The sequence below is a fragment of the Ursus americanus genome, chromosome 23, assembly GCF_024610735.1.
Source record: "Ursus americanus isolate L20-20 chromosome 23, mUrsAme1.1.p, whole genome shotgun sequence".
Taxonomy (NCBI): Eukaryota; Metazoa; Chordata; class Mammalia; order Carnivora; family Ursidae; genus Ursus; species Ursus americanus.
The window spans coordinates 7,494,931-7,512,255 of NC_142149.1; the positions used below are offsets into that span (position 1 = coordinate 7,494,931).

At 59.4% G+C, this 17,325-nt stretch overlaps 1 protein-coding gene across 3 annotated transcripts in view; it reads left to right on the top strand.

The window, feature by feature from the left end:
* The window catches only part of SDK2 (sidekick cell adhesion molecule 2), a 258,779-nt gene that overhangs the window by 225,535 nt on the left and 15,919 nt on the right, over positions 1-17,325 (top strand). For all 3 annotated transcript variants that reach the window (XM_087854153.1, XM_087854152.1, XM_045814625.2), the window contains 7 exons: positions 3,353-3,539; positions 6,018-6,155; positions 8,377-8,538; positions 10,964-11,089; positions 14,772-14,936; positions 16,216-16,356; positions 16,623-16,761. In XM_087854153.1, coding sequence (XP_087710279.1) covers positions 3,353-3,539; positions 6,018-6,155; positions 8,377-8,538; positions 10,964-11,089; positions 14,772-14,936; positions 16,216-16,356; positions 16,623-16,761 — 1,058 coding nt within the window. The remainder of the gene's footprint in view (positions 1-3,352; positions 3,540-6,017; positions 6,156-8,376; positions 8,539-10,963; positions 11,090-14,771; positions 14,937-16,215; positions 16,357-16,622; positions 16,762-17,325) is intronic.

The following is a 17,325-nucleotide window of genomic DNA, read 5'->3' on the forward strand; positions in this document are numbered from 1 at the left end:
GCGATGGAGCTGGTAGAATTTGCTGACCTGAATGTGGGGTGGGAGAGAGGAGAGGCAACAAGAATTTATAAGCAATTGGATGATGGAGCTTCCAGACACAGAACAGGAAAAGACAAAAGAGGGTGGAAGGAGGGGGCTTGTGGAGTCAGCTCCACACGTCTGTTGGACTCCCAGGGGGAGACACCAAATGGAGCTGGGTTTACGTGTCTGGAGTTCAAGAGAGAGAGTCTGAGCTGGAGATGTGAACTGTGGAGTCCTCAGTATATAGATGAAAGCCTGGAGATTAGACACATATACACAGAAGACACAAGAAGACTGAACACTGAGATCTAGGACCAAAAGAAGGGACTGAAATCTCAGAACCTACATAAAGAATGTGCTTCCCGGAGAAGGGAGGACTCTGATGCACCAAATACTACTGAGAGCTCAAGCAAAATGAACTCTAGGAAGCAACTGTGCAGAGATTGTCAGACTACAGCCCCAGGGCTCAATCTGGCCCCCCACTTGTTTTTGTAAATAAAGTTTTATTGAAACACAGCCACACTCATCTGTTTATAAATTGCCTGTGGCTGCTTTTGAGTTACCACAGAGATGTGTGGCCTGCAAAACCTGAGATATTCATTACCTGCCCCTTTACAGAAAGCTTGCTGAGCCCTGGATTATTTCATTAGCCCGTCGAGTTCACAGGTGACTCTGACAAGGGTTGGGGGCTGGGGATGCCGGTTGGAGGGATTCGAGAGAGAACGAGGGGAGGCAGCGAGTACAGATACCCCTTTTAAGGAGTGTTGCTCGAAAGGGAAAAGGAAACAAATTAGAAACAGTCAACAGGGGGTTTTAAGACAGAAGAAGTGACAGCTAGTGAATCTGCTGCTAATGGTCCCAGGAAGAGGGGAAATGCGGTGATTCTAGGAAGAGTGGAAGCCGTTGGGGGTGAGGTCCTGGAGGAGGTGAGAGGGGCTGGGATTTCGTGCTCGAGTGGAAGGAGGTCTTACAGAGGAGCCTGCGGTGCAGCCAAGGTGGAGGGAGGCAGGCAGAGGGTGTGGACGCGGGCAGGAGGAGGTATAGACGCCGCCGGGAGATGGTGGAGAAAATCTCATCTGATTGCTTCTGATGAAGGAGCCGAGGTCGGAATGAGGAGGGGAAGGGCAGTGGGGAAGGAGTGGATGAGACCGGGTGTAGGAGATGCACACAAGGCCAGGGGACCAGGCGGTGTAGCACCGTGAAGACTGGAAGTGTGAATTCCCTCCAGTGGCCGTCAGCTGCAGCGTGTGGCCGTGGACCTGATTTAACCGAGGCTGAAGTTGGCCTGTGGGATCTGATGAAGCCCAAAGGGCAGGGGATTGAAATGGTAGCTACAGGGGGGTGATGGTTCACTCCTCCACCTGCTCCCACCTGCAGGACGTGCTTATTCGTTCGCAAGCCTCTGTCAAGCACTGGCCGTGTGCCAGGCACGAGTCTAGGTGATTGAGACGCAAGGGAGCTCAATCTACCAGGACGTCAGCCCCCTGCGGACTGTGCCTCCTCGTGGACACCTGACTACCTGTTGGCATACGCTGTGACTCGGCTGTGTGCCCCTTGGGGGCTGGGGTCAGTGCTCAGCCCTTGGTGCCATGTGCGCAAAGGCCAGTCTGTGGTCATGTGACAAAGGTCTGCTGAATTCAAGTGCTGAGTTCAAGCAGGGTGCCCTGCCCTGGGTCCTGGGCCCCAGTCCTCCCTCCATCCAAGACACGGCTCCAGCACTGACCCTCTGTCCTGCACTATCGTTCTCTCCCCCTGGGCAGTGCACAAAAGCATTCTGAACTATATTTCCTCTTTTGAATGCCTTTTCCCGACATCTTGTAATCTGCCAGCTAGCAGCCATGTCTCTAGTTGGTCCCTTTACAGCAGAAATCCTCCAGTCTTCTGGACCCACCACCTCCAATCCCTGTCCTCCTGGTGTCTCTTGAACCCGCTCCAAGTGGCTTCTCACCCCCGATGAAAACCTTTCCTGTCTAGCCCTCAGTGATTCCTATGTTCAGTGGAAGTCAGATGGAAGCCTCACCCTATCTGGCTTAGCACCAGCGTTTGACCCGGCAGACCTGTCCCTCCTCTGAGAAGTGCTTTCTTATTTCCGCTTCCCTGTCTGGCTGTTCCCCCTCTCACCCTGGCTTTTCCAGCCTCTCCCCATTCCCTGAACATCGAAGCCCCCAGATCACCTTGGGACTCTTTCTACATGCATTGTTTCCATGTGCAATCAACAAGTCCCATCTGTGTGCTGATGTTCACCCTGGCCTTTCCCCTGCACCCCAAATTCAGCAGGACCTTCGTCCATGGTTGTGTGCCCATCACTATGAACGTTACTTAATGAACAGCCATATCTCTCTCTGGTATCTCCTCGTGTCGGAAGAATTGTTTTTAAAAGTGGGCGGAGTTAGATAAAAGCAAGCATTTCTGGGTGACAAGATGTCCTGAGTGCCAGGTGGGGACCCTTATATTAGCTTCCTCCAGGCAAATGGAGAAATTGACTTCTGTGGCACGCAGAAACCTCCTTGGCCAGCAGGTGGCGCCAAATACTCGCTGATCGTCCCGGGAGCCTGAGGCTTGCCGCTTTCCTGTGGGCCTCCGTTCAGAGTGCCTGACGCTAGTAAGGAGTCCGAGCTTTGAGCTTTGCCGCTCCTGAACGCTAAGTAATCGGCAGCAGGTGGACTAAAACCTTCTTCACTCCTTACCACCTTAGCTCCTCCTCACCTTGGTCCTGGAAAGTGGGGTGTCTTTAGCCCCACTGGTCAGCCCACGAAACCGTGGCTCAGGGGAGTCACCTGGCGAAGTCACCGTGCTCGTGAAAGGTGCGCTGGGGTTCAGCCCCAGGCCGGCCTGCAGGTGAACTCGCGTGCAGGTAAATCGTCAAGGTCCTTGTCAGTCGGCAGGTGCTTTGCGGTAGGTGCAGGGCGGGCCTGACTCTAACCAGCTCCCAGGTGATGTGGGCCCTGTGCACTCTCCTCTCGGTTGTGACGGAGTCTATGCACCCTGCACCTCCCTCCCCGGCTCAGGGTTCGGAAGCGCAGAATTGGCATCTTCCCCCGGTAACCATAGTCCGAGGGCTGATGTGCCCGTGCTGTGCTAAACCATCCAGGCACCTCGGCTGTGCTCTCCCGGAGTTTAGTCTGGCAGAGACTGAAGTAGTCGCTGTGAAAAGGAAGGTTCTGGAAGGGTCTCTAAAACAGCTCTTAAATACTTCAGTACTGTTCCTGAGTGACCCGTCCAGGGTGTGTGGACGGTATGCACGAAGGTGTCTCCATGACCCTGGGGCTGGCAGGGGCAGGAGGAGAGTCAAACGTGTCCCCCTCACTCCCACAATTGGCTGTGCCCACAGATTTATTTCTGGGAAGCCCAGCGGCGCAACCTCACGGAGCGGGTGAAGACGCTTTTCCTGGCCGAGAACGGCGTGAAACTCAAGAACCTGACCGGCTATACGGCCTACATGGTCAGCGTGGCAGCCTTCAACGCCGCAGGCGATGGGCCTCGGAGCCCCCCCACCCGGGGCCAGACCCAGCAAGCAGGTGGGGGAGAGGGGCAGCAGGGGAGGGGGTGGGGGGCACCTGGCAGCTGTGCTCCCGGGCTGGGGGGTGTGGTGGAAGCACCTTAGCTGGGCTGGGCACCTTAGCTGCCGAGATGCTGGGCTGGGCACCCAGGCCCCACGAGATGGTCTCCAGAGGGGGCGAGCACAGCCCAAAAAGAGGGGCCGACATGAGAGGGCTCAGAAGACAGGCTGTCCCCAGAGAGCCTTGGAGAGAGCCCGCAGATGTCCCCTGTGCCCCCCACATCTTGTAGCCCACCAGCCCATTTCTTCCCGTGCCTTGTTCCCACCTGGCTTTCTCACGGGGCCCCATCTTTGATCCTTCGACGAGTATTTACTAAGCATCTTCTAGAGACCCTCACTGTGCTAGATGCTGGGAACACAACAATCCCGGTCCCCGCCCTAGGGAGCGAGACAGATCATAAACCCATACCTAGATGAAACGGCCTCAGGGGGCGGTGACTCTGAGCAATAGAAGGACGAGGGCAGGAGCAGACACGTGGCCTGGGACAGGTCTGCCTGCAGCAGCCCCCGCGGGCTGACAGCTGAGACCTGAGTGGGAAGAGCCCAGCGTGGGAAGCTCTGCAGGAGGGGTTCCGGGCAGAGGGAGAAGCAGGTGCAAAGGCCTCGAGGCCGGAGGGGATTAAAGGAACAGAAAGCCGGGTGGCTTGGGAGGAAATGGCCCAAGAGGGTCGGGGAGCCTTGGAAGAAAGTCTGGGATTGGTTCTCGGTGTGGGGGCAGTCATTGGTGGGTTTAAGCAGTTGCACAACAGGATCCGGTGTATGTTTTTTTTTTTAAGATTTTATTTATTTATTCGACAGAGATAGAGACAGCCAGCGAGAGAGGGAACACAAGCAGGGGGAGTGGGAGAGGAAGAAGCAGGCTCACAGCGGAGGAGCCTGATGTGGGGCTCGATCCCATAACGCCGGGATCATGCCCTGAGCCGAAGGCAGACGCTCAACCGCTGTGCCACCCAGGCGCCCCTGGTGTATGTTTTTAAAAGCTAGCTCTGACAGCCTGGCAGAAGACACAGTGACAGAGGGGTGAGGAGGGAGGCAGGGAGGCCAGTTAGGAGGCTGGACGGTGATGGTCGGAACCCTGCTGCCTGCACATGCAGAGCTGGGCCTATATATAGTGTCCAAAGACACTTCTCGGGCAGTGATACGCTAGCTCCTTCCAGAACCCCTGGGATGGGTGTGGCAGGTGTTACCCATTTCAGTGAGCAGGGGTGGCCCGGGCAGTGATGCTTCCTGCCCAGGCAACCCCCCTGGCCCATCAGTTGGGGGGGGGGGGCGCAGAGGCTGGAGGCCAGGACAGGTGAGCCCGTCCTGGGCTATCTTCACTGCACGGCAGCTCCTTCGCCTGTAAGAAGCTCTCTCCTCATGGATTTGAATACAAGCCTTTTGTCCTGAGCCCCCTGGAGCATCCTTCCCAGCCTGTGCTTCCCATCCGGTAAAATACCTTCTCTCTGAAAGAGAGGGCCGGACCGTGGAGTCAGTTCCTAAGCATTGTCCTCTTTGGGGACAGGCCATGGCTCCGGGAAACCCTTTTCCTCCCGCTGGCTCCCGAGGGTCTGGTCTGTCTGCCTGCTCGTCCAGACCACTCTCCGTCAGTGTCATAGGTCTGATGTGAGCCCCTGGAAGCCTGGAAGCTTCCGGCAGCAGAACAAAGTGTTCTGACCCATGTCCCCCTTGCTTAGGGGAGGCAGGAAAGGCCCCCTGAGCTCGCCTCCCTCCTTCAAAGACTGTGGGCTCGGGCTGCCTCCCAGAGCTGGAGCGGAAGCAGGGTCCAGATTAGCTTTGGCTCTGTGGGGGGGCGGCCCCCGGACAATAATAACAGCCTGGTCATCCCGCCTGGAGCCAGCTCTGTGCTTCCTTCCCTTCCCCTCTGGCCTCCCCAGCAGAGTCCCCCACGGCCCCCATGCTTTCAGGGTCGTTCCAGACTTCTCTGGCCAAGAAAGCATCTCTTCCAGATGGTTTGATTGTCCCTATTTTGGGCTGCTTCTGACAGCGTGGTCTCTCCGTGACAAACCCAGTGGCCCTCACTGGAGAAAGGCCACAGTGCCGAGGTTCTGCTATCTTCTTCTTCACCACCTGCCTCATTCTCTGAGGCCCAGACGGGCCCTGTCTTCCCCAAAAGATAAGCCCTACAAAGCCAGGACCTCTCCTGGCCCCACCACAACCCTGGAGGTTCAGGACCACTTAGCAGGAAGAAACGGAGTTCTCTAACTTTAGGGAGAGGATAATTCTTTTTCCTCACCATTCTTGGACTCTGGTATTGAAAAGAGAGTGCTAGCAGTGTCAGTGGGGGAGGGGAGGGGCACAGATGACCTCCGATGACCCCCTCCCCTCTCTCTCTTCCCTGGCCCGGACCCAACCGCCCCTGCTGGTTCCTGGAGGCCAAGCAGGGCTTTGAACGTCCACGGGAGGACAAAACAAACCCTTTGCTGTCTCCCCGCAGCCCCCAGTGCTCCCAGCTCAGTCAAGTTCAGTGAGCTGACCACAACCTCGGTGAACGTGTCCTGGGAGGCCCCGCAGTTCCCCAACGGTGTCCTGGAGGGTTACCGGCTGGTGTACGAGCCCTGCACCCCCGTGGACGGTGAGTGGGGCTCTCCCAGCTCGGCTCCCAGGGCCTTTCTCTCTTTGGGGTCACTGCACAGAGTTAGCTAGGCGGCCAGACCGTGCCAGACTAAGGAACAGGAAGGCCAGGCACTCACACCTCTCAAGGTCTGGGAGCCCCCTGGGTAGGCCAGGCAGAGGCCATGATGAGGAGAGCCTGTCCTGTCCACCTGCATCTTGTCCCCATGACCTCTGCCCTCTCCTTCCTGTCCGAGGGAGAGACGGCCCCTTTCCTGGGGCCTGCACCTGACCACAACTCCTGGCCTGCCCCCCGCCAGTGTCCCAGAACACAGTGCTGCTTTGCAGAATGAACAGGCTGCTGGCAGGCAGGTGATGGTGGGAAGACTGAGGGCCATTGTTCGCTCGGCTGGCCCAGGACTGCTGGCCCCCGCAGCTCTCCCAGGCTCCTCCCTCTGTTCTGACCAGGCTCTGTAGTCAGGGAAAGGTGAGCGTGAGGAGGTGACCTCAGGCCATCAGGCCAACACCTGCGAGCCAGCTCTGGAACTGGACCCAGGCAGCCAGCAGCCCCTCTAAGTAGATGGCCATGCCTTCTGGGCTCATTCTGGGCTCATTCACATCGGCGTGGGGGCAGAGAGCTGGCAAGCGTCTGACATCCACGGTCAGGGTCAGCACGGCCTGGCCTGGAAGCCTGGGAGTGGGCAAGGGTCCCCAACCAGGGCCCGGAGGAAGGGGTGGGGCAGGGGCCGCTGGGGGCACTAAGGATAGCTAGACGAACAGGGCTCCGGGTGAGAGGAAGGCAACTTGCACATCGGGGTTCTTGATTGGAGGTTCACAAGGGAACAGGGGTGCAGTAACTCCCCCAAACTTGTGCTTTCCAGGGGGAGGCTCCAAGGCTCTTATCAGATTCTCAAAAGGGTTCCTGACCCCACGAGAGGCAAAGATCTATCCAGAATAAGGCTGACACTCTAAATTTTGGGGGGCAGGCACAGGAGGGGCCATCAGGGCCCCCCCCTTCCTGGGCCCAACAGCATCCTAGCCACTGTGGGACACCACATCTCCTACAGGCTCCCTTCCTTCCCTCCTCACCTTGGTGGGACTCGGGAGACCTAGGGCACTGCTCAGCTTTGCCCCCTGCTTGCTGGTGGGGAAGTGCTCCCTTCTTGTCGGGCCGGCTGGCTAACTTCATGCCCTCGCCTACTCCTGTGCACTGCGATGGCCAAGCTGATGGGACCGTCAGGCCCGGGGCGTGACTGTGTCTGCACCCCCAGTTCACGCCTCAGCCCCAGGTTCAGGTCAGCAGCAAACAGGCCTCACAAGAACCCAGCGACCCCTGCCCCTTTCCTGTTGGGAAAACCACGGCCCAGCCCGATGAGGGATTTGCTCAGAAATGTCAAGGAATGGGTCCCCAGCGCCGCTGTTCCAGGTCCTGCATGGGTGACTTCCTTCCCTCAGAAGGGCCGCTCGAGCAGCCCTTTTTCTGTCATTGGATACTGACTTATTCATAAGACAGTCTGGGCACATGCCAGGTGCTCTTTTATTTAAGCTCGTAACCTCCTGTCCATGATGCTGTCGATACCCTCATTCCGTAGAGGGACAAACCAAAGCTAGGGGCAGGGGAGGGCCAGCAGCAGGCTGCGACCTGCAAAGCCCATCTCCCAGGGGTCACCACCATGCTCGGGGGACACGGGAGAGCACCCCCAGGCCCGACCCCTGGGGAGGGGCGGTCGGGAGGATTTTGACCCGTGAAGTACAAACCTGAAAACCATCCCAGCCTCCCCTCTAGTTGCCGTGATCTGGGGTGCAGTTGTTGGAGGGCCCGCTGAGAGCCCCCAGTCCTTGCAGGTGGACCCGAGGCTGTCCTTGGCTGTAGGGACTCGCTGCATGTGTCTCCCCTCCAACTCCGGACTCAGGTGGTGTCTCCCCAGAAGCCCTTCCAGAAAGGTGATCCTTGGGATTCCAGTTCTGTGGAATTCGGGGGGGTAGAATTCATTTGGGGTACAACAGTTCAAGGAAACAGGATGGGGGGTCGTTTCCCACCTGAGGCTGAAAGACCCCGTGTGTACTCCCTGGACAGATAGACCATAGCTCTTCTCAGACTTCTCCAGCCGAGGAGCCCTCTCTCCCGAGTACGGCCTGCAGAACTGTGTGTCGGGAAACACGGCTGTGTGGCCTGACATCAAGGCCCCCCCGCAGCCACCACCGGCCCCCACCGCCCCCCACATGCTGTGCTTCCTTCCCAGGTGTCAGTAAGATCGTGACCGTGGACGTGAAGGGGAACAGCCCTCTGTGGCTGAAGGTGAAGGACCTGGCCGAGGGGATGACCTACCGGTTCCGCCTCCGAGCCAAGACCTTCACCTATGGGCCAGAGATCGAGGCCAACGTCACCACCGGCCCCGGAGAAGGTAGGGGAGCACGGGGCAAACAAGGGGGCTACTGCCCTCCACTCACTGCGTCCAGCCCCTGCATCAGAAGGGGGTGTCCAGAGCTCTGCTAGATCCTGGAGGTGCAGCGGTGAGGGGGACAGGGTCTGGTGGGACACATGGCAGAGCCACAGCCCGAGAGAATACAGGGGTGGGGCCCTGGGGGGAGGAAGGGGGACGTCCAGGCCACAGCCAGGGGGACCTGCCAGGCCACGTCCTCCCTAGACAGAGGTGACAGAGGGAAGAAAGGAGCAGGGTGGTGAGAGGCCAGGCTGCGCACTGGGCCCGAGTGGGGAGGGGAGGGAGACGCGGGGGACCAGGGACCGCAGAGTGGTTCTGTCTGGTTTATGACACTTCCTGAGGTCAGCCTTGGGCCGGGGGAGTTTTTCAGGCACCCGCTGTGGTTATGGTTTGTTCTCCAAAGTCCTTGTCACCCAGGCAGGGCTCCTCTCCTGAACACAAGAGCCACTGCCCACCCTCTGCTCCCTCCTTCCCTGAGAAAGGACACAGCCCATCTCAATCTTTCCCTGAAATCCCTCTTCCTCCCCTTCCTCCTCCTCTTCGGCCTCCTCCCTCTGTTTCCCCTCCTCCTGCTCCCTGCACTATGGGCCAGAGCCCAGCTGAGCTAGGCCTTGGGGGGGTGGGCAGGGCCTGAAGAGGCCACTTGGCCTTGCCTCTCACCTGTCAGGCAGGTGTGCTCACCCGTGCTGGGCTGGGCTGGCCCCCTGCCCTCTCTCTCCGTGGGCACTTTCTGTTCCTCGCCCCTGGTTCCGCAGAGAAGCCGGCTGGCTCCTGGGCTCCTGCGGACAAAGCCTGCAGGGCGGCAGGAGGAAGCCGCCCCCCCTCTGCCCTGCACCTGCCCCCAGCCCCTCCTGTGCCGCCTCTTCACCTGAGCCAACTTCCCTGGGAAACAAAAGCAGGAAGCGAGCTGGCAGGGACAAAGGGAGGCGGAGCAGTGGGGACAGGAGAAGGCTGGAGGACAGGCTGTTCTAACCTGAGGCTTGAAGTGTCCCAGGACGGCGTGGGAAGGGGGCAGTCAGGAAGTTCAGAGGAGGTGGTGGGGGTCCCTCTGAAACAGAGCTGAGCTGTGCCCGGCGAGTGTGGGTGAGGAAAGGACGTGCCATCATGCATCCTTTTCTCTCCAGGCCAGGCAGTCACTGGAAGTGCTGGAAGCTTCTAGTTCAGGAGTTGAGGACAGCTCTCAGCCTTGAGTTCTGTGCTGTGCAGAATGAGAACTCGGGGTCCTGAGAGTGCCCCCACCCCACCCTTCACAGCCCGCTCCAGCTCGGTCCCACACCCCCTGACCCCTCAGCCGCCTTTGCCCTGAGCTGTAGGCAGGATGCACGCTGAGGAAGGAAGGAAGATGAGGCTCTCGGCGGTCACGGGTCGGGACTGGACACGGGCCGGGCGGTGGGCAGCCAAGCTCTGGCCATGAGTCTCCAGGCTCCTTGCCCCTAGGCGTCCATAGCAGACACTCGGCACTCACTCGGCCCAGCGGTCACCCCCCACCCACTCACCAACTTGTTCCCCTCGTCCCACAGATGTGTAGGGAGCACCTACTCTGTGCCCAGCTCCGGGGGTGCAAGGCTCTGGGTCTAGTGAGGAACAGACACATAGAAGACAGCACACAGGGTCCCGGCTCTGGAGACAGTAAGAGCCTGGGGGACAGGCACCCCCAGAGAGGAGGGCTCAGGACCCTCCTTAGACAGACCTGGCTCACTTCTCTGACTACACAAGCGGGCTCTCCCCTGCTTGGGCTCCTGGGGCTGGTGTCCAGGTGGCTGACGTGACAGGCCGCCACCTCCACGTACTGCCAGGTCAGCCAGCAGCAGAGCCCGCTCCTTCTTCCTCCCGTGCTCCCAGCCTCCTCCCTGGCTCAGCGGCAGTGGGCACATTTCAGGCAGGAAGCGGGGAGGACACTGCCATCCTAGGCCAAGAGACAAGATGTCAGGGAGCCCTTCGGCCCCCCAAAGTCCAACTCCCCACTTATTCTAGGCCCACTCCACCACCATCACACCCACCTCTACTGTCTCCCCAGGACACATCCCTTCAAGCCTTGCATTCCAAAAGGGCCTCACAGATGGGGAAACTGAGGCGCCGGTGGGCTACGTGACTTGATTAAAGTCACCCATCTAGTGAGTTCGGGTCTCCTGACTCTGCTCCAGGGATCTTTCTGGCATTACCCTATATACCTCTCCTGGCCTTGAATTTGGAACAGGGAGGCAGGTGAGGGTGACCCAGAGAGCATAGTTGGTCTAGCCTGAGACACTCTTGGGGCCTTGGCGCTCTCAGGGTTTCTGGAGACCCTGGCTGGGCTTGGAGGTTTGGCTGCCCAGCGCCCCTGCTAGAGCACAGGGGGCCGGGCTGGGGGCCATACGGCCTCTTGCCCACCGTGTGCCGTTTGCAGGTGCCCCCGGGCCGCCTGGAGTGCCCATCATCGTGCGGTACAGCTCCGCCATCGCCATCCACTGGTCCAGCGGAGACCCTGGCAAAGGGCCCATCACCCGCTACGTCATAGAAGCCAGGCCATCAGGTACGTGCTGCCCTGGGCTGAGCGCGTCCCTCTGGAGCGGGTTCTGGGTCGCGCCTTCTCCTCCTGCTGGAGTCCCTCCACCTGGCGGCCTTGTGTCCTCCTGAGAAGGCCCCTGTGCCACTCCAGGTGAAGCTGAAGGTGGCCCTGGGACGAGTGGGAAATGGAGCATTGCACCCTTAGGTGGGGGACACCCCGGGGTCCCCTGGGGAATGGCACTTAGCACCAGATGAGGACCAACTCAGAGGGAAGATCATTCAAGAAACCAGAGGAGCAAAGAGTCTGCCTCCCCCCTTGATGAAACACCATGTTTTTCAAGAAACCCCACTGACCAGTGTCTCGTCAGGAGGCCACTGTCCCCAGGGACACTGGCCGCCTCCTTGAGGTCCGCCTTTGCTACCCCGATGGTCTCAGCAGTTCCTGTAACTGTACCAGGGGGGTGGGCAAGCCTGAAATCGCATCACAAGAGCTTTCGGAGCCCAGGAGACCAGCGATGGAGGAGTCGCTCCAGGGGGCTGCTCTCAGCGCTCCCGTTTCACCTTCGCCGTCCCAGTGACATCTGCTTCTCCTGACTCCCCTTACCCGCAGGAGCCCTCGGCCAGCTCTCCCGGCTGCCAGGTTTCCCAGTGCATCAGAGGTGCCCGAGCCGGCCGAGAGCTGGAAGCTTGGTATTCCACAGACCTGTGATTCGCCGGTTGAACTGGAGAAAGGAAAACAGCACGAATAGCAAATAATAATCAGAATGGGAGGTAGTCAGACATATCAGTAGCTAATACTTCTAACGACAGCACCAAAGCATCCCAATGGCAAACTTAATATCTCGGTAACTGAGCGCTAATCATCTCAAGAGCAAAGAGTTAATGCCAGCTGTTCCAGGAAGCAGCCACCCCCCCCCCCGCCGTTGCCCTCATCTTTTGCTAATAATTGCAGTGGCAAATAGCTATTTCATCTAGCAGCTCCCATCCAATGTGTGCCTGGAAGGTATATGTGGGGTTGGCTCTCTCCCCCACCCCAGATGGTCCCTCCCCAGCCCTCCGGTGCCATGCGTGAGTTGGCCAGGAGAGCGCCATGTGCTTCTCCCCACCAGGGCCCATGCCTCTGCTCTCCATCCAAGTGGGCCGGCCGGGATGCCAGGCTGCGGAATGTTGGCTCCAGACTCCGGGTCTGCTGATTCTCCAGCCTTCCCTGGGAGGCCCAGCATGGGACCTGGTGTTGTGGGCTTGGGGGCTGTGCCTTGGTGCACACAGGTGGGCTCAAGGCAGGACCCCCTAAAGGGTCGGGACGGGAAGCAGTGCCCGAGAGCTGGGACATCAAGGGCCGTGAGGATGCAGTGAGGGTGGAGAGCAAGGGGGAAGCCGGGCCACTCCCTGGGCTGCTGGAGACATCTCCCCGCCTCCGCGCCCCCGGGTCCTACATCCTCCTCCTCTCCAGGATGAGACTGCTCTTGTCCCGTGCTCCCCCGGCATTGCCGGATAGCATCGCCACGCACGCCCACTTTCTACAAACCGGGACCTGGCAGGCGCTGCAGGGCGGGGAGGGGCTCACTCGAGGTTTCTGGCCCGTGGAACCCGCCGTGCACATCAGCCGACTCCTGGGGCTGGAGGCCAGAGCCCCAGCATGGCTATTCCAGCAGCTTCGGGCCTGGCCCCGCTGCCAGGGCCCCACCCTTTGTTTCTGTGCAGGCCGAGCCAGGTGGCTCGCACAGCAGGCAGCAGGGTCCTGGCCGAGCCCGCCCAGCCGGCTCTGAATCCGCTGTGGATCTCACAGGGCACCATCCTGGACACCCGGCGGGCGTTCGGTGCTGGGGGGAGCCCGACAGCTCTAGGCCGAAGCCCCAGCTCTGCCTCTTAGAGCTGCCTGACTTGGGAGGATGGGTTCTCTGTCTCTCTCTCTACCGTCTGTTAACACTGGCACAACGGTTCTCCTCCCCGCCACTGCCGTGGATGTGAAAAGTGAAGCCCTTAGAACCGCAGTGCTTGATGAGGAAGGAGAGTCATTGCTGTAGTGTCCTCACCGTCATCATCGTCGTCACCATGACTGTCATTGAAAGTGAATGAGAGCTTTCAGGGCCATGGGAGGAGAATGGCTTTGCACCCCAGACCTCGGATCTCGGGGCACGTAGCACTGAAATCAGAGCATGTGATGTTCAGAGAAGGTCGGGGAAGAAGGTTTGCATTCAGTGAGGACCCCAGTGCTGGGCGCTGGGCTGCAGAGGCGAATCGGGCACGGTCCTCGCCCCGGAGGGACCGCACAGCCCAGCAGGGGAGAGCCACAGGGTGGGAGAGGCAGATGCCCAGAACGAAGACGGAAGATGGTAGATGAGGCCGAGCCCGGAACCCCGCGCCTTTGTGAGGACAGCAGGACGCAGACGGGCCCACGGCTGCCTTCCGGTTGGCGGGATCTGGATGGGGAGGGCTGAGAGGTGGCTTCGGAAGGCACCGGCACAGTCTTGGTCCCCAGTTCAGAGGGGACGAGGCAGGTGAAGGTGCCTCTGCTAGAGCTCCTGGCATGAGTGGATCGGTAACAGGTGTGGAGAAGGAAACAATCCGTCAGCCCCTGGAAGAGGCTGGAAGGGCCACGCTGGAGCTGGGGGGTAGCCCAGGTCCCAGCAGGAGCTCAGGAACAGACAAGGAGAAATAGTGCCTGGCTGAGGCTGAGGCAGGAGCTCGTCGGGGCCTCAAGGTGACCTCCCTAGAGTCCGCCACGGGATGGTGGACCTAGGAGCTCAGCCCACCGAGGTCCTTCTGAGATCTCGGGCCCCCTGGACCGTGTGAAAATGGTGATTTGACACCTTGGTTGTCAAATCAGCCCTTCCCTGGCCCGGGCGGGGGACTAACCGCCCTTCCAAGGGCCACGCCAGCCCCACTGGCCCTGCGTGGAGCCTCCGGCCAGGGCCCCCCTCAGCCTCCCCATCACGGGACCCCAGCAGGTGCTTGACCTTCTCTTGTGCAGGGTAGCACGCTCACCGCTCCTTTTGAATGAGGTGGAAATGAATTAGGTCCCAAGGGGGTGAGACCCAGAGAGCCGTGGACAAAGGGGCAGGCCTTGAAAGTCAGGAGCTGAAAGGGTGGGGTGGTTGGGGACGACGTGGGTGGAGAACAGATGGGGCCCCTCTAGGCTTGCCTGGGCTGCTCAGATCTGTGTTGCTCAGCCGGGAGGCCGCTGGGGTTGGGCCCCGTCAGTGCACCACTCACAGGCGAGCCCAGCCCCTCCCGTGGCAATTTTAGGAAGGGTCTTCTTTTTTATCTGATGCCACTACTGTGTGTACTTTGACTAGGAAGGGGGATGAGAAAAAGAGGGGCCCAGGTAAGGAAAGGAGGGTGTACCCGCGTGCTACAGTCAGAGGCAGCCTGGTGAAGTCACATTGACCAGCACTTTCTACGGGTGTGAGAGCCGGCGATTTGGCTTCTACAGCGGCCGAAATGCTGAGTCTCCTCCTGTGGGTGGCGGCATGGGGTTGGCTGGAACTGTGTTTTCTACAAACCACACGTTTTTTTAATATTTTACAGGTGCTTTAATATAGGGAACAGAGGGTCAGAGACTCCGAAAAGGCACCTCCTGAAAACTGTCTGCCGAGATTCCATGTTGACAGGGCAGAGCAAACAGGCCCGGCGCTCAGGGGGTAACAGGTGGGAAGGGAGGGGGCTCCCCCTCACGGAGCATCTCCCTCTTAACACTCTTGCAGACGAGGGGCTATGGGACATCCTCATCAAAGACATCCCCAAGGAGGTGACCTCCTACACGTTCAGCATGGACATCCTGAAGCCAGGCGTCAGCTATGACTTCCGGGTCATCGCCGTCAATGACTATGGCTTCGGTACCCCCAGCAGCCCCTCCCAGTCTGTGCCAGGTACTGCCTGTGGCGGGGGGAGGGCACCCCATTGAAAAGCCTTGTGGCAGAGGCTGGTGGCGGGCAAAGAAGACAGAGGCGGGCAGCAGAGCAGCAGACGCATTGGGGTGGGGACCAAAATGTATTACCCTCTCCGTTCTCCAAGCAGTGAACTCTGGGCCAGGGCCTGGGTCAGCTTTGAGCTCTGGAAGAAGCTGGGGGCTGTGGGTCTTTGGGGTTCCTTTGCAAGGATTCCAGAAGCCCTGGGCAGGGGGCGTAGTGGGGCTTGTGGACAAATCAGTGGGCCCAAGATGAGACCTTCTATGAGCTCATCACCCAGGGGATTCAGCCGGGCCGTAAACTACACGTTTCTATGGAAACCACCCCAAAACACAGAGTCAGCGGCCTATGAAGCAGCGTCTGGGGATGGGGGGGATAGGACTGCCATCCTCCCCTTTTCCCTCTCATCCTGTCCATCGGCCCGTCTTGGAGGACTCACAGAGGACTCTAATGCCGAAACCCATGACCCCAAATCCAATCACTAACCAACTTTCAATACCAACTCCCCTTCCCTTAAGGCAGAAACATAGCTCAAAACTGTAACCCACTGGGTGAGTCTCGGAAACCTGGCTGCCTCTCTCCTCCCACACATGTTCTCCCTTGTCCAGATTAATAGAACCAGATTGTGGGAGATAGAAGAGTCAGCCCCTCGTCAGGCAGCCCCCTGGATTAGTAGTGGTTACATGCGAAAAGCATGGTACTGAGGGCTTTGAAGGAAGGAGAGGCCTGGCTGGAGGAAGCATTCCAAAGACCCACTCACGTCCACCCTCCTGGTTCCCCACTCTCTCTGCTACCAGACAAAGATGGAGTCCTGTCCCTGGGGAGAAACTCTCCCAGGCCTGCCATAGGCCAGATGGGTACTTTTCCAATACAAACCTGGGGCCTGCCCGTCAAGGTAGCCGGCCGTGGGTGGCAAGGAGGGGGGGAATACAGGAAAAATAGCACGCATACTGCCACTTCTCCATCCTGTGCCTTTGGCAGACATCACTAATCAATCCCCGCACTCTTTCCTGGTGAGTCCAGAAGCAACCTCAGAACTCAAAGCCGCCCTCCCTTTACCGAGGGGTGAGAGCCGGCACTGGGGATTCAGCCGTCCTTGCCAACCTTGTCTTACGTTCTACATCACTGAGACAGCACGGACCTGGCCTAGGGTCTGTGGTAGGCTCCCAGCTGGAGCGGGAGATGTGGAGGCAGGGGGCGGCTGAGCACCCCAGACCTAACACCCCCATTCATGTTGCAGCCCAGAAAGCCAACCCCTTCTACGAGGAGTGGTGGTTCTTGGTGGTCATTGCCCTCGTCGGCCTCATCTTCATCCTCCTCCTGGTCTTTGTGCTCATCATCCGAGGGCAGAGCAAGAAGTATGCCAAGAAGACCGACTCTGGTGAGCTGGCACCGCGCCCTGCCGCTAGACGGGTCTGCCTCCCCCGTGGCAAGGTGGGGGCTGGGGGTTCTCTCTCTCCTGGGAGGGCACCTGCTCTGCTGGGTCGGGCAGCCTGGGCCCCTACACACAATCTCCTTCTCCTGTTTGGTCTCACCTGTGACAAGAGAGAGACGGCAGCCCGGCCAGGTGGGGTAGGGGAGGCCAGCGGTCTAAAGGGATGACATGAGTGACTGGATCCTGTCCCCACCCCCTGCACCCCAACCCAGGGAACAATGTCAAATCTGGTGCCCTTGGCCACGGGGAGATGATGAGCTTGGATGAAAGCAGTTTCCCTGCCCTGGAACTCAACAACCGGAGACTCTCCGTCAAGAATTCCTTCTGCCGGAAGAACGGCCTGTATACCAGGTAGAGGGTGGGGGACAGAGGATGGCAGTTTGGGGGCCAGCAGCGCCCAGGGTGTGGAGGACTCTTGCCAAGGCGACAGAGCAGTGCCCACTTGGTCTCACTGTCCTAGAGATGGCATTCAAGCTCAGGGGCTGGGGACGGTCAGCAGGGCCCAAGCAGCACAACCAGGCTGTGGGGCCACGGCCTGGTGTGAGAGCGCGGTGGGGGGAAAGTCACAGGGAAGTAAGGACACAGGGCCTCTGCCAAGGACAACCAAATGCAAAGACCTTGTGCAATTTTGCAACCCAGCCCACTGCCCTTTGGAGCCAGCTGCTTGGTGGGGCAGGCCTGAGGCCGTGAGAGCCGCCTCTCACGCGGGCCAGCAAAGGTAGGCTAGGCAGACGCACTTGAGTGACAGGAGCCAGGAGTCCCCCTGCCCCCGTCATGGCTTATGCCTTACCTGTCTCCTCCCCATTCTGGAAAGAAGGGGCACGCAGAGTATGGCACCCTCTCCCCTGGGTCCTTACGCACACCTCTTACAGAGCAATGTTCTCGTACTCTCCCCACAAGTCCGTGCTCCCAACA